Genomic DNA, 16,270 nt, shown 5'->3' on the forward strand with positions numbered 1-16,270 from the left:
CCTCACACCGTCGACGGATCTGGACGAGTAAGTTCACCGTGCCCTGTCAGCCTTCTCCTGGTCACCTGCAAGTCGGACGCGTCCGGCTAACGTGAACCCCAGGTCCCTGCAGAGCTTGACCCGTCCAGTCTCACCTCCTCGGGGAGGCCCTCCCTGACCACCAGCGGACACGCCTTCCCTTCATCCCACACTACCGTTTCCCATCACTGCAGATCACCGGGAGGGATCTTACTCATATCTGTGCTCGCTGCCTGCCTGTCGAAGCAGAAAGTGCGCTTCAGGAGAGCAGGGCCACGCCTGTCTTGTTCACCGCCGTCTCCCCTGAGCCAGGAACGGTTCTCAATAAATATTTTGATGAATTTGAATGAAATGAATAAACATAGATACAATCTGTAGAGGGTCCCCAAGGTATGCGGCAGCCTCCTTCCATCTAGCAGCATCATATTAACACTTCTGGAAAGGGAAGGGGGAGGGATGGGAAGGGGAGGTCTTACTTTTTACTCTCCTGGTATTAATTTTTGAGGGTTTTCTTACAGTGGAATCACACTTGAATTTCACTTCCCTTTATTGTTTTGTTCATCGTCGATGACTCTGGATGGCTAATTGAAACACATTTAGAGAGACAGAGCGCAAGACGACAGCTTCCAGGACCTCAAGGCCCTGAGCATTATTTATTCGGCAGCAACATTCTTTTGAGAGGGGTCGCAGTCATCAGGCAGGGGCTCTCCAGCAATGAGAACACGAGCTGAAACCCAGCCGCCACTTACATTCTCCAATCTCGTGCCACTGAGAACGACGTCAGAGACCAGACTATTCTATGTACGGAGGGAATTCTCCCCAGCCATGTAATTCTGTATTAGGTTGCTCTGCACAGAGGAAACCCATAAGGCACAGAGATACTCACTAATTTCTATAAAGAGTTCATTTATGTTTATTGCGTTTTTCGCGCTGGTCTCCACAAAAATCGCGTGGATGGAGTCGGCGTAGTCCTTAGCGTCTCTCTCCATGACTTCTCTGGAAGGCAACAATTACCCGGTAATTAACCAGATTTGTGATGACAAAGGATGTCATGAACGGCTAGTGACTGAGCCCTGAAAACATGGTCCTCCCGATTACATCACTTATATGGTTCCACAGAACAAAACAAAACAGAACCCAGCAGTACGAGCAATCCAGCTATCTGATAGAACGGTCACAGAATGGCAAGGGGGGGGTTTCCCTCCCCCCACCCCCCAAAGGAAAGTCCTCGCTTTGGGAATCGCGGAAGTGGTCCAGAGAAATTGCCAATAAATGCGCCTTCCTTAAGGTATACATGTTTTCCCCTATTCAAGTACCCTATGTCATGGGAACGGGGTGGGGGCTAGACTAACCTCAGATAACGTCAAGTATGATGTCACCTGTGCTTAAATAAAGCACACGCCCGTCTCTCTCTCTCTCTCTCTCTCTGTAATCTAATCACCCCCAAATGTCTGAACTCTTCATTTTTGTTGGAAACTTCAGGACTTCAACTGAACCAAAAGGAATTTTTCAATGTCAGAGATAAAATAAAAGCAAGATTCTTATATTGGATATTGCTCAGGAAGAAAAGGAACACATAATCAGCACCGTAATCTCCCGTTCTAATAACTTACCTGACGTCGATAAGATCACACTTATTTCCTGCTATGGCAACCACAATATTGGGCGGGCCATGCTGCCGGAGCTCCCTCACCCAGTTCTTTAATGTTGAAAATGTCTCCTGGAACACAAGAAAGGAAAGCGGCTGGAGGGCTAAGCAGCCAAAACAGGGGTTTCGGAACAGTCTAAGGAAAATGGAAAGTCTTACTTCTTTTGTGATATCATAAACAATTATAGCTGCAGCCGACCCTCGGTAGTACATGGGTGCTAAGGCACGAAACTGCGGAGAAGGGGGGGAAGAAACAACAAAATTGGGAAAGCGGGTTAAAGATGTTTTTTATTTGACTTTTAGGCCCATTATCCCTGCACAAAAGGTAATCTTTCTCTCAAGCCAAAGAAGATGACGTGATGCGTTAGAGCAGATGAACCGGTAATTACCAAAGGCAAAAAACCTTTAACGTAACGCTGAATGTCTCTCAGAAGATAGTTTAGAATACAGTTTTATAGGAATTAAATATGGTGCTATAAACAACTGTTTCAGCTAAAAAGGCTTCTTAATTGAACTCCGTGTTATAATCCCCGAATTCATTTGTTCAATAGTCCTTTACACTTTGGCTTGCAAAACTATCACGGAGATAAAAATAATGCCGTGAATCGTTCTCCAGAGAAGTGGCTGCGTTTGGGTGTCGTAAAGATAACCCTGTAATCTAAATGCTGATCTAAATGCTAAAATACAGAAACGCGTCCGCGTTTGCATTCGCTACTCGGGGGACTCTGTAGCTTGCTTTGTCTGATCTCTCTGCGCACGTGGCAGTTCCCAAACGCGGGCGCAAATCTCATTCCGTTTACGTGGATCTCACTGTCCTGCGCGGCCCCTCCCCACCCCTCGCACCCCCGGCCCCCGGCCCGGATAACCGCAGGGCCCCCTCAGCAGCCACCTCTCCCGAGGAGCGCGAGAGACGGAAAGTGGAACACGGGACGCTGCTTGCTGGGCATCTTGCTCAGTGGACGTGACGTTTACCTACAGCCGATCTTCGCTGTAGACCCCGACTTTGAAAGCTGAGCCCACCTACGGCTGACGCGATACCACTGTTCTCTGTTCTGGTGGCTGACCCCCAAATACAGGTGGGAGCCGTCGTCACAGCTGAGTATCTGGCACACGGTACAACTCACATGCAGAATTACAGATTTTGCAACTTCTTTTCCAATGAGCTTAACCCTTGGCTTCTAAACTTTTAAGTTAATTTGAGTTTCGTACGAGAAAGAAACTCTGACTGCAAGCTCTGTGAGGGAAGAGCATGTCTGCTCAGTGTGCCATCTCATCTCTGGAGCCTGTGCCTGGCAGGCTGTCGGTGAGCACGAATCGGGGAGCGAGTGAATCGGGAACGGTTTCAGGATGAGGTGACGCGACCAGCTGAGCGCCAGACGGCACAGCCGTACGTATGAAGTGTTACTACGCTTTGGGAGAAAGATCTCTGCCTCCGGGGTGAAACCCTGACGATTTCTAAACAAACAGGTTCCGTTTGCGCGAGAAAATAACAAAAGATGGTAAGGAAGAAAGCACTACGGAGCAGGAAGCTACGTTACCGGACGGAAAAGACCGTGGACTGGCTTCCACGGGGTGAGGCAGCACAGCGGGTGACGTGTTAGCTTCCCTTTCCAGTCCCTTCTTCCCTTTGTGCATTCGGTCATCCGTCCGCTGCTGTCACACACAGCGGACGCACAACGTTCTGCTAGTTCCAGGTGTGCGGCAGGGGACCTGACAAGTTTATGCGTCGTGCTGTGCCCCTGGTCAGGACGGCTGCCAGTCTGTCACTGCAAGTACAGCACCACTGACCGACTTTTCCTGCCGCTCCTGCCCTCCTCGTGACTTCTTCGTTCCGCTCCCCTTCACCCATTTTGCCCACCTCCCCACCCTGCTTCTCTCCCGCAATCACCAGTTTGTTCTCTGTATTTATGGATCTGTTTCTGCTTTTTTTTTAGATTCCACATATAAGTGAAATCATATGGTATTTGTCTTTCTCTGACTTATTTCCTTAGCATCATACTCTCTAGCTCCGTCCATATTGTTGCAGACGGCAAGATCTCATTTTTTTTAATGGCTGAGAAATATTCTATTGTTATGTGTGTGTACACACACACACACACACACACACACATCTCTGTATCTGTTTGTCTATCAACGGACACATAGGTTGCTTCCATATCTTGGCTACTGTAAATAACGCTGCAATAAACAAGGGGTACATATAGCTCTTTGAATTAATGCTTTCACTTTCTTTGGTTAAACACTCAGTAGTGGAACTACCAGATCATATGGTGGTTCTAGTTTTACTGTTTGACGAAGCCCCACCCTGTTTTCCACAGTGGCTGCACCAGTTTGCATTCCCACCAACAGGGCACGAGGGCTCCTTTTTCTCCACATCCTCACCAGCACTTGTTGTTTCTTGTGTTTTTAGAGACTAGCCATTCTGACAGCTGTGAGATGATATCTCTTCGTGGTTTTGTGTTTCGCTGGTGACTGGTGATGTCGAGCATCTTTCTATCTGTCTGTTGAGCACCTGTGTGTCTTCTTTGGAAAAATGTCTATTCAGTTCCTCTGCCCATTTTAAAATCAGATTATCTGTTGCTGTTTTCTGGATGCTGAACTGTGTTAAGCTCTTTAAATATTTTGGGTATTAACCCTTTATCGGATATATAATTTTAGCTTTCGTTTTTAAGAGAAAAAAAATTTTTTTAATGTTCATTTATTTTTGAGAGACACAGACAAAGCGAGCCTGGGAGGGGCAGAGAGACAGGAAGACACAGAGTCCGAAGCAGGCTCCAAGCTCTGAGCCATCAGCACAAGAGCCCAACTCAGGGCTCGAACCCACGAACTGTGGGATCATGACCTGAACCGAAGTTGGACGCTCAACTGACTGAGCCACCCAGGTGTCCCTTAGCTTTCACTTTTGATGTATGATACTGGCAACAACCTTTATAAAGTTGTTGGGTTTTTGGTTTTCTTTTTAAATTTGTAAGGGTAAAATTCATGTAGAGAAATGCAAAGATCTTAACTTAGATAAAAGATCTTAAGTTTTGATAAAACGACCAACGTGTATGTATACATCCATGCAAACACCAAGCAAGATATAAAATATTTCTATCAATACGGAAAGTTCTTTAACGTCCCTCTTATCACACCCCTTCTTTATTCCTGATAATCGCTCTTGTCTCCAAGTCTATTTCATTGGTATTTGTTGATGGCGATGTAACCACAATAATTTCCTTTTGCTTATGATTTACACAGAATAGGCTTTTCCATTCTCTTATTTTCAAGCTATGTTTTAACAGTGAAGGTAATCTTCTTACATCAGTAAGTACATTAAAGGTAAAGGAACTGAATATTCTGTTTAAAAGGCAGACGTTATCAGATTGCATCAAAAACCAGGCTTGAACTATGTGCTGGTTAGAAGGTCTCCCATTTTGCTATTTGTTTTAGATTTATTTCATTAAAAACACAATCCTGTTTTTCCTTTCATCCCCTCTTTTTTTCACTATTTTTAGCACTCAATTTTAACATCTTAATTTGCCCACTAGCCTTTTAGCTACACCTTCTTGTATTTAAAAAAAAAAAAAATTTTTTTTTTTTACATTTATTTCTTTTTGAGAGACAGAGCACAAGTGGGGAGGGGCAGAGAGAGAAGGAGACAGAATCCCAAGCAGGCTCCGGGCCCCGAGCTGTCAGCACAGAGCCCGACGCGGGGCTCGAACCCACGAACTGTGGGATCGTGACCTGAGCCGAAGTCGGACGCTCGACCGACCGAGCCACCCGGGCGCCCCACACACCTTCTTGTATTTTTAAGTGGTTGCTCTTGTGACTACAATACACGCTTTTTTCTCAGTGTCTATTTAAGAGTTTAAAATGCGCCACCTCGCATAAAATATCAGGACCTTGCAAGAGTCTAATTTTTTAAATCCCATTGGTCTCTGTGCTGTCAAATATTCAAAGTCTACATGTACTAGAAGCCATACGATCCAACGTTAGGATGTTTACATTCATAGCCAGTAAATAAGAAAACAAAAGACAGGCTTTCCTCTTTACCCTTTCCGGCAGCCATTCTCACGGGGACGAGTTGCCACCCGGCGGTGCGTCTGTCTGGCCAGACAGACTCTCTGGGGCTGCGGCTGAGTCTTCTCTGCTCTTGTTCGTCTACAAAGGTCATTCCTTTGACTTCATATTTGAGAGAGAATTCTGGCAGACGGACATCTTTCTGCTCTCAGCCCTTTCAAGATACCTTGTCCCACTGTCTTCCAGCCGCCGCTGTCTTGGTGACAAGCCGGGGCCCCCCGCGCACTGCTGTTCCTTGCGCACAGTGTGTCTACTGTCCTGATGCTTTCGAGGTGACCCTCTTTGACTCCGGTTTTCAGCAGTCTCTGTGGTTTCTTCGTACTGACAGGTCTGCCGGAACTTCCTGGATCTGTGAGTTGATGATGTGTTTCGCCAAATCTGGGAAATTTTCTTGGGAGGATCTTCTCCTTGTTTCCCCTGTCTCTTCACCACTGCTGGGTCTCTAGTTGCACAAATCAGGTTGTCTGGATCTGTCCCAGCAGTATGGAGACAGTGTTCGGACTTCCCGCTCTTTCTCTGTTCTGACTGGCTAACCTGTTTGCCACCCGTGCAGGGGAGTTTCTATCGTAGGCACTGCAGCTTTTCAGCTTCAGCATTTCTGTCGGTCTGATCCTTAGTTTCCTTTCTGTGCGAGGGTCCCCATGTGTAGTTAAGTCAGTAAGACTACTTTTCCTTGAAGTCTCTGAACATATTTAAACTATCTGGCTTCTATTAGCCCGTCTGAAGAGTGTTAAAATGCCGGACACTCGCCCTGACGTTGGTTTTACACGTGGCGAGGGAGGGCCTACTTGGGCCTACTTGTGGTCTGGGACGTGGTCTCACCTGAAAGGCCCGGCCCTTCCGAGGTTCCAGCGGAAGCCCAGGGTGTCGTGCTGGCACTCCTCTCCAATAAGGCAGGACTGGACTCCACCTCCGGACTCTGCTTCTCCTGTGACGAGCAGGGGCCGAATCTCTGCTCAGCCTCGTCACCACTCTAGCTGTTGTTTTTCTGTCCAGTTCCTTAGCGTCTCCCCTGTGCATTTGCAACTGGGGGTCAAATGGAGGCTTGAGGGGAATTCATGAGCGGATTTTAGAGGTCGCTTCCTTGTTGGGTCCATCTTTTCTGGGATTTGCGCCCCCTTTTCCCCAGCGTCTCTAGCAGCATCAAACTCTGTCCTCAAATACCACAAGCTAAAAACCAGGGCTTTCTGTGTGAGTCCTGGCTACCTTGTGCTGCATGGTCTGGAGAGTGGCCTCTGGGGAAAAGCTACAAAAAACATGAGCCTCACCGTGGCCATCCCTTCTGTAGTCCCTGACTACTTTCGGCAGTGCCTTCAGAATCGTTTTTTAATGTTTTGTCCAGAGTTTGTATATAGTTGTTGTCTCTGGGAGGGTTAGTCCCTTATAAGCCACTCTGCCGTTACTGACACTGAAACTCTTTCCACGACCTTTTGATGTAAAGAAAGAAAGTGGTGGTTTAAAAAGACACTCAGAGGACATCTGCACATCTCTGCTCCAAATCTGTCTCTGGATCGAGGTTGGCAAAACTTTTTCTGGAAAAGACCACGTAGTCAAGATTTTGGGCTTTGTGGGTCATTTGATCTCTGTCACAGCTACTCAACTCTACTACTGAAGAGATCTACTGAAAGCAGCTATGGACGACATCAACAAAAAAGTACGGTTGTATATCAATAAAACTTTACTTCTAGGAACAGGCAGCAGGCTGCAGTGGTTGACAAGCCAGTGTCAACCCCAGCTCTAGCATGATACTCGGCTACTACACATTTTCCGGATTTTAAAACAGGACAGTAACAGACTTTGTGCCTTCCTGGCGCTCTGACCTCGGGGAACGGTCATCAGGAGAATCCACATTAAGATTCCGAGTCATAAATCTAAGGACTGGACACAGCATCTACTAGATTGTGGTTCAGAAGCTTTCTTGGCAAAAGCATCTGAAATGTTTCTCCATTTCCGGGGTATTTATGGGATCTGTGGAGCTTGCGTGCGTGCTGCTGGCTCTGCCTCCATGCCACCGCTGACGTCCTTGTTAGTGAAGGATGACTGGCGGAGGGAGGTCACTTCAAATGAATTCACTTAGGGTAGCAAATAGCGACACAAAGATCTGACAAAGGCACTCTCTTGAGAAAATAAATTTAAATTATGAAAACAAGTTTCGCTTCATGTGACGTTAGGGAAAACACTGGGTTTATCATCGCAAGCACGAGCTAGTTTCCTGAATGAACACTGCATCGAAGTTGATTGAGGACCTGTGATTCTCCTGATGAAACAATATGCTAGCACAGTACGATGTCTGTCTTTCATTTCATGCTCGACTCTCCTATCCTGTCATAAAAAGGAAATTTTCACAAAAATATCTGAGGACTCCATCAGCTTTTCCTAGGCTGCTCAACTCTTTGGTCCACAAATCATTATCTTCTGAAACACTTATATCATCATCCTTATCGGTATTTTCCTCATCATTTAACAAGATCCCTACTGTCCATGGTTTTGCATGACATTTGTGAAGTTCTCCAAAATCACTTTCGTTGATGTAATGAAATCAATTTGCAAATCAATTGCCACCGGACCATCAGAAAGACAATCCACCTGCCAAAACCATAGACAGCAACAGAAGTGAGGGTCCAATGGGGAGGATGTCTGAACGGTCGGTTCATCAGAAAGGATTCTCATTTTATGACGCCTTTTGGTTCCATGATGTACGTTACTACTGTAGAGAACTGAACAACACGTATGCAAATACCAGAACTTTATAATTTGAGGCATGCAATACTCACATGGTAACAGTAGGCAGAGGATCTGTCCTTCTCATCTGTGCAGATAGGGCTGGCAGTCAAATGACATAAGTCCACTGACATCAATACTGTGTGCCAGGGGCTGAGAGCACAGACGTGACACAGTCTCTGCCCACTAGGAGCTCACAGTCTAACAGAAGACACAAGTGAGGAAATCGACAATCCCGTGGACGGGGGCGATCAAAGACCGTGTGGGACACAAGGAAATACTCTGAAGAGTTCCTTCACTGATCGGTTCAACCAACGATCATCAGTGCTTTGTCAGGCACTATGCTAGGCCACAGGAACAGGGCAGTGAACAGGACACTGGTTCCGGCTCTTGTCAATCAAGTTCAGTAGACAGGTCATCTAACTGCAACCTGTAATGAGGGTCCTCAGGAAAATGAACAGGGGGGGCAGTGATGGAGCACGCACTGGGGTCCTGCTTCGGTACAGGGGGCTTAGGGAAAACTCTAGGGTGTGTCATTGAACCTGAGCCTAACAGGCTGGGCCGGCGGGCCATGTTCTGAGCAGAGGAAGAGAGTAGAAGGAGGCATGTACCTCAGGCCTGAGAGGCAAGGGCCCTGGGGCATTTGAGGAACTGAGTGGAGGCTAGTGGGCTGGAACTCGGCGGGTGAGAGGGTGGATGAGCCAGGAGGGGCACCGGGGCTAGAAGGCAGGGCAGGCCGTGCAGGACTTTGCAGGCCGCCATTTAGGCCTTGGCTATTGTGAGAGAAGCAGTGGGAAGCCACTGAAGGAAGAGAGTAGCGTCTGATTCCTGTTTTCAGAAGATCCCTCCAGGTCCTGTGAGGAGAAGTGACACAGGGTGGCAGGCTGGGAAGGGGGAAGCAGGGGACCAGTTAAAAGGCTACAGGGACCCTCTGTGAGTCACAGGTGGCTGAGAGCGGAGCGCTGGCAGGAGAGGTGGAGGGAGGTGACCGTATGTGACGTACACTCAGAGGACACAGCCGCCCGGCACGCGGAATGAGCAAAATGTGAGGGCAGCTGAGGAAGGACGCGTCCAGGGCGACTTCCAGACTCGGGTGTGAGCAACGGGGGCAGGCGGCAACGCGGTCACTTCTCTGAGAAGAGCAGGGATGCTAGGAAAGCCCCCCTTGAGGAGACATCAGAGGTGAGTTTGGAAGGCTGGATATGAGTTTTCTAGGCTCAAGTGGGAGGGAGGGTATTCCGAGCCGAGGGAACAACAGTGCACAGGGACGAGGGGAGGGGACCACATGGCATGGTGGAGGACCATAAGCAGTCTGGTCCCAAAGTTAAACTCGGGGGAAGTGACGAAAATGGAGTCTGGCCGAGCGTGGCACACTCAGGTCTTAAAGGCCTCGCCCAGGACAAGCTGGCAGTCAGAGCGAGCCCACGGACGGGTCTCGTAGGAGGCTCACAGCACTTCAACCGTCTGTGGTCGGCTGTCAGATGTTTTGCTTTTCTTAAACCCCGTGCGGCCTGGCTGGCTTGGATGTCACTCCTGCCCCGTAGCCGGCGTTCCTCTCCCGACGGTCTCCCCGGCACGGGGTTCCACGGGGCGGCTCTCCCCAGCCCTGCCCGTCCGCCTGCCCGCCCGCCGCCCATCCCCTAAGCCAGCCCCCAGCTTCGGGTCAGGGGGAGGTAGACGTGCATCCCGGAGCAACCACCCCCACCGCAGAATCAATCACAAGTGGGGCAACAAGAGGCAGGCGAGCCAGCTAATTACAAAACTTCCAAGAACCTGCTATTATGGTAGCGGTAAGGGAGAGGCGGAAAGCGCTGTTATTCTTTTTTTATGTTCTAGAAAAAAGAGATGTTATCCATCATGGTGTATCCTAGGACAGGCTCTGATTCAAAGTATAATGGAATCTATATTCTAGCATGATTCTTTATGATGAGGGTTTTGCTGGATCATGAAATATATGGGAGGGGGTAACTGGAACTTGGGGATTCGGTGAAAGGTACATATATTATTGGTACGAAGAGCCACAGGCGTTCTCGGCTAACAGGACAGACGCCAGGGCCGTGTCTACAGATACATTCACAAAGGCTACGGGAAGCCACGCTTGTGAAGGCTGGGAGAGTGATGGTTAGCAAAGGTCTAGCTGTCCTCACTGCTCCATTCTAGATGCACAACACAAACAGAGTAGGAGTGGGGAGTGGGAGATTAGGCAGACATAGCTCAGATGAGTGATTGGCCGCAGGGCACGACATCCAGCGTTAAAAGACAAACAAGAGAACGACAGAAGAAACCAAACAGAGCCAACTCAAGACGTGAAATCTGTACAAATGTATGGTGTCTACGTCTAGGACAACAGTAATGGCTTGTTTTGTCTTCCTCCATTTGTCTGTGACGACTCTTGTCAGATCTGTTAGCACACGCGGTATCTATGGCGTCTTAGATAAGACCGTGACGACAGACTATTTCTCCTGGTTACTTCTGCTACCCTTTTAAGAGCTTACGATAGCGCCGTGCATCCATCAGATGTTCTGTTTTGATAGTACTGCTTGAAAACAAAATTAAACAGCAGCTGAATAATGGGGTGGCTGCCAGAGGCCCGACAGGGAAATCAGACACGGAGCCCAGAGGGAAAATGAGGCAGCAGGGAAGTGTCTGTCCCCTTCCCTGCCTTCCCACCCCTGTCCACCTCGGGTGGGCCTCAGGAAATCCCATTCTGCACAGGATGCCCTGGCCCGGGCCCCACCCCCGGTTCAGGCTCTTCCTTACGCAGAGAACCATCTCGGACAATTTTATCGTCAGGCGTTTATTAACTGCCTATTGCTCAGCTCCGTGTTAGCTCATCCGTTTCACTTAAACCTCAAAGTTTATATGCTGTAAAGTTCCCTCTTTAGCTTTTAAAAGGCAGCTATAAATGAGATGTGCTTAACTCTCCCTTTCTACCGCTAATTCTTTTATATCTTTGCTAGAGGACGGAGCCCCAAATTACACACGATGCTCTGAGTGGGATTTTATCAGGCCTGTTAGTCAGCATTGACTCCGAGACACTAAAAAGTATAAAAATGCCCTCAGTGCCCATTATCACTTTCTCCATCAGTGGACTTTGTGGCTCTAATTGAAAAGAAAAAGGCTGGCCCACGCAAATGGAAATAAATGCGTCTCTGGTGCGCAGGAGAGAAGTGAGTGACGTGGAACGATGGGGACAACGACACTTTGGTCGGAGCTTTACTGTGGGCCTCAGAAGAACACATAGTAAATTAAAGGGCAACTTACTCGTTCTTGTCCAGCTGTATCCCAGATTAGGAATTTGTGTAGCTCATTTTGGTACTGGACAGTCTTGGTCATAAAAGATGCCCTATAAAGAGAGACCTAAATGATCAGAATACTTTTATTTAGAAATAAAATACTTTTATTTAAAGCACGACGCCAGCCCCAGTTGGAAACATCACTTAGACTTAAGCTCACACTCCCGCTCCACCCCATCCCCTAATCGTGGTCCTCTCTGGAGTATTTATGGGAGGCTCGGGCGCTAGCTGCATATGCTGGGTCAAAAGAAAGCATTCGGCACATCTGCCCCAAAGAGTTCCTTGGTTTGGGATCGCCTAAGCTCCTTATCCAAAGAACCCAGAGACGGTCTGGTAATCTAGATATGGACCTCCCTTGCAAACTACACAGAAGCTGTTATGAACAAACATGGTATCGTGGGAAAACTTTCTAGAAAAACCCGTGTGTCCAGGAAGCGAGCGCACTAATACAAACTAACAGGCCGTTGAGGTTTGTGCTCCCCATTCCCCAACCACATGACTATACAAGTAGCTGAGTGAGAGGTAGTGCAACGCTAGAGTTAATAAAATTAAGGTGCCAAACAAGGAGCAAGAGGATGGCCGAAGAAATGATGACCCTGGGGGCCACTTCCGAGTTCCAGCTGACCGGCGGGCCACACCAGCCCTCTGGGCCTGACCCCGCCCTCGATGGGGAAGGAGGGACGGTGGGTAGGTCTCTCCCTCTGAGAGACCACTCTGCCCCAAGGCCTTGGAAGGTCCCTAGCGTTTGGGGGTCTTCCCCTCTTTGGAGATCCTGTGAGGAGCCACGGTGGCCCAGAGCGTATGCCTGGACACTCCGGGGGCTCCTGGACACAGGCTCAAAGTCCTGGGGCTGGGCTCAGCTCCAATGTTATCTTCTACCCGCGTCTCAGGCAGACAGCTCCCTCCTGGGAAGTCCTTTGTCCCCCAGGCTCCTCCACGTGGCCTATCAGGCTGCTGGCAGAACCCAGAAATGATTATGCCTTCTTTTGTACTGGATAACAAGCCTTCTGGGGCCGAGGGCCAAGTCGTACTCTTAGAATCCTACCCTAATCATCTTAATCAGGACATGAATGCGATGGCTAGGCATTTTCAAATACACAGGATGTCTGAAATACTTTTTGAGATTCAAGTTAATTGTGCAAGTTCTTTAAGAAAGTGCAAGCTGAAATCCATAGAATGACTTTCTGAAGAATCACTGAGTTTAGAGAAGTATCAGAATCCTTAGTTTTAAAAACTTAAACTCTAATACAATGAATGCCTGGCAATATTTGTATCAGTTTATGGTTTAGCAAGCAGCCTCTGGAATAGTGACTGTGATGAGGAAGCAAGATCACATTTATTGGACAGGTACTATTTACTGGATATTTATTTACTGGAAATTTACCCCTTGGTATCCTTAGTAAAGTGCTTTATGCATAGACGGTGCTCGATAAATGGTTATCGTATCAAAAACTTCTGACGACCCACCATGATTAAATCAGGATGTGCGACGTGATCTCTCACTTAGGAAAGATCTGAGCATTCAAAAAGCAGTGTTTCTTGTGAAGATTAAATGCTATGAGGCATGGGGAAGTGCTTTGTAAATTGTAAAGCACTACACCCATACAAGGTATTATCATTATTATTTAAAGGCAGCTCCAGGAAATGTTTTAGTTTAGACTCTGCAATTAGTCCTAAAAGCTTACAGCTCAACTCTCCATCAATTACGGCTGTGGTGTTACATTTAAGAGTGACAACAGGCATCCAAGAGGCCTGTGAACAGAACCAATGCACCCAACACATCCACTTTGGCCGCTCAAAGAGCAAGAGAAGAAATATGCTTCAAGGAGACAAAAAGACGAGAAAGGTATACGCAACAATTAAAAGGGAATGTTTCATTCCAGAATCAGAATTCCCCAAAGTTCAACCCATCCGCCAACGATTTCTCCTTTAACGAATACACGGGTTCACTACTCAGACAGGTGAAAGACACGTAAAATGGCAGCTGCGATGCAACATAAGAATCTGACAGATTAAATCCAACTTCCTGTCTGACCCGAGACCACTCTCCCAGCTCCCCACGGTCGTCACTCTTGACACACCTCCTTCTTGTCTACACGGAGCTCTGGCGAGTCAACTGAGCTCTGCAAGCTCAACTTAGGTCTTCTTGCGGCCACATCTGCTGGCTTCTTGTTCTTCGTGTCTGTAGGAAGCTCATCTGTCCTTCTGTCTCGACCACCCAGAAAAGTCTCCGGGCTTTTTCTTACGAGAAGCGAGCACATTGGAAAGGGCTCGACAGCGCGAATGCAGCGTCTCATTCATCGCGAACACCCACTGATGGCGCACCAGAAGGTCGAGTTTCCTCACTGGCCCCCAGCACCCCAGGCCCACCAGATGCTGGGCACTCAAGGAGCGGACATTTCAAAGCACATATGACTTCCTAGCCCACAGCAGCTCCAGAGCCTGCCCTTGAGGCCTGGATCACATCTGCAACAAACACGTTAACGCTTAGTTCATCACACCCCTTTGGTCTACTGTCTTTGTTATCACTGAACATACTTACAATCCCCAGTGTGCTGGGGGGTGCAGGCGGCGCTGAGTTACAACCCCTGCCCCTTACAGTCTGAAGACAAGAGAGAAGCAAAGAAACGAACTCTGACATAGCGACAGTGTCTGAGCAAGCATCCTTTGGGGAGACCCTCTTAGGGCATCCTTTGACGTCTGTCTTAGGAGAGACAGTGGGTGGGGGGGGGGGGAGTTATACCAGGGGGCCAGAGGCAGGAGATGGAGGGAGGGGTCTGATGTGGATGAGATTCAAGGAACTAAAGGAGTGGATGGACGGGACGGGCCTCAGAAGTCAACCGGAAGTGGAGGGCCCCAGAGAAGAGAGGGTGGCTGGGGAGGTGACCTGGCCTTCCACTCTGAATGAGTCTCGTGTGACTATCATCTCCGGGCCCAGAGCTGCTCCCTCCCCTCCAGCCGAGGCGACCCGGGATTCCCTAACCAGTGCAAGCAAGGTCTGGGGTCTGCCTTCACAGTCCCCGGCTTTCTCACTGCTCTGGCTCTGCTGCTGTCCTTCGAACCAGCACACAGGAATGACATCGGCCTATCAGAGTTCGACTGTGGCTTCGTGTGACTTACAAATCAGGGAGTGGTTTTTCCTGTCTCCCGATCCATCTCTAGCTATCGTGGGGCGCGCACCATTCTCGAATGGACCAGACAGACGCGCAGCTGCATCCCCGGCCACGGGCACCAAGTTGAATGTGCCAAATCCCAGAGGAGAGGGAGGGGGTGAACCGGGGCCAGAGACCCAGCCCCCTGGTCACAAAGGTAATTGCGTTTGGTTCTAATGTCCGTGAGTGCAGGCACACGTCCACAAGCACACACGCCCGCTCACCCACACGGACGCCCACGGAGAGGTACCGAACTCCCCGCCTGGCTAGCACCAGAAAAGCTGAAGCCAGTCACCGGAAGGAGGGGCTCCCTTTCCCCGGGAGGCCAGTAAGTGCCGTGACAGTCTGGCCAGCCAAGTCAAGTCACGCTGCCCGGTGCCTTTCCAGGCCTGCGTGCTCCCAGTCAGGTCCCCTAAGGGTCCCATATGCTGACACCAATCCACGAGGAGCACCCAAATCCGCTCCCAACTTAACCTTGTATCTCCGTGGGTGAAACAAAGGTTGTGGTACAGGCGGAAGCAGGGAAGGGCCGAGGGCCCCAAGCGGCCCCTACACCTGGTCCCCTCCGGCGGGGGGCGGGGGGTTGGGGGGTGGGGGGACTGCCTTGCTGGAGGAGAGCCTCAGAGCTGCGTGGACCAGTGTGGAGACTGTCCTTTTAGAGCTGCGCCACCTCTGTGGCCTCTCGTTCCACATGGCAATTACTCCTAATTACTCCCCATGATTTGCTGTGACTACTTTCCAGTCCCCTCCACCCCCGCTCCACTCCCTTTCGGGCAGCAGCTTGGTTCGGCCTTCTCAGAGACAACAAAGGGCATAAGCCCTCAGTCCCCCAAAGTGTTCCCCAGTCAACCCTCCCAGCTTGAGAATAAACACAATGCCATTCACACTGGCTGTGACTTCCGTCTTTCTCACCTCGGCGGTGTCAGAGAGGTCTTTTCTGTCGCCCGGTCTGGCACATCCTGTCCGGGCCGCTGCAGCCACGTGGTCTTCTGCTCCCCGTCTCAGATCCTTCCAACCGTTCCTGCTTCTGCCTTCACACTGGCGGCCACTTTTCCTGCAGTACTCTTCCCCCAGCTGACCCATGGCTAGAGTCCTTCTTCTTCCCACCTCAGCTCAATTGCCAATGATCCCAGAAGCCCGCGCAGTGCCCCGAAACCAGGCAGCTTCCGCCCTGCAAACTGCACCCCACCCCGCTTGTCTCCAGGACGCCTACTACCTATCTGTGCGCCACGTCTCACTGGCTTGTTTGCGGGTTGTTTTTTGTTTTAATTTGCCTGTGCAATGTCTGAGTCCCCTGAGGAAAATGTAAACCCAGTTCAGGGGCCTCGTTGTAGCTCCTTCTCTGTAACGGGGGTATCTTCCTCACCTCCCCC

The 16,270-nt window shown here is 49.3% G+C and overlaps 1 protein-coding gene across 3 annotated transcripts in view; it reads right to left on the reverse strand.

The window, feature by feature from the left end:
• The window catches only part of RAB22A (RAB22A, member RAS oncogene family), a 57,219-nt gene that overhangs the window by 10,996 nt on the left and 29,953 nt on the right, over positions 1-16,270 (reverse strand). For 2 of the 3 annotated variants that reach the window (XM_049650567.1, XM_049650566.1), the window contains exons 3-6: positions 11,714-11,795; positions 1,826-1,897; positions 1,632-1,738; positions 905-1,014 (exon numbers count right to left, since the gene is read on the reverse strand). In XM_049650567.1, coding sequence (XP_049506524.1) covers positions 905-1,014; positions 1,632-1,738; positions 1,826-1,897; positions 11,714-11,795 — 371 coding nt within the window. The remainder of the gene's footprint in view (positions 1-904; positions 1,015-1,631; positions 1,739-1,825; positions 1,898-11,713; positions 11,796-16,270) is intronic. The other variant, XM_049650568.1, reaches the window with a different exon arrangement.

The sequence above is a fragment of the Panthera uncia genome, assembly GCF_023721935.1.
Source record: "Panthera uncia isolate 11264 chromosome A3 unlocalized genomic scaffold, Puncia_PCG_1.0 HiC_scaffold_11, whole genome shotgun sequence".
Classification (NCBI taxonomy): Eukaryota; Metazoa; Chordata; class Mammalia; order Carnivora; family Felidae; genus Panthera; species Panthera uncia.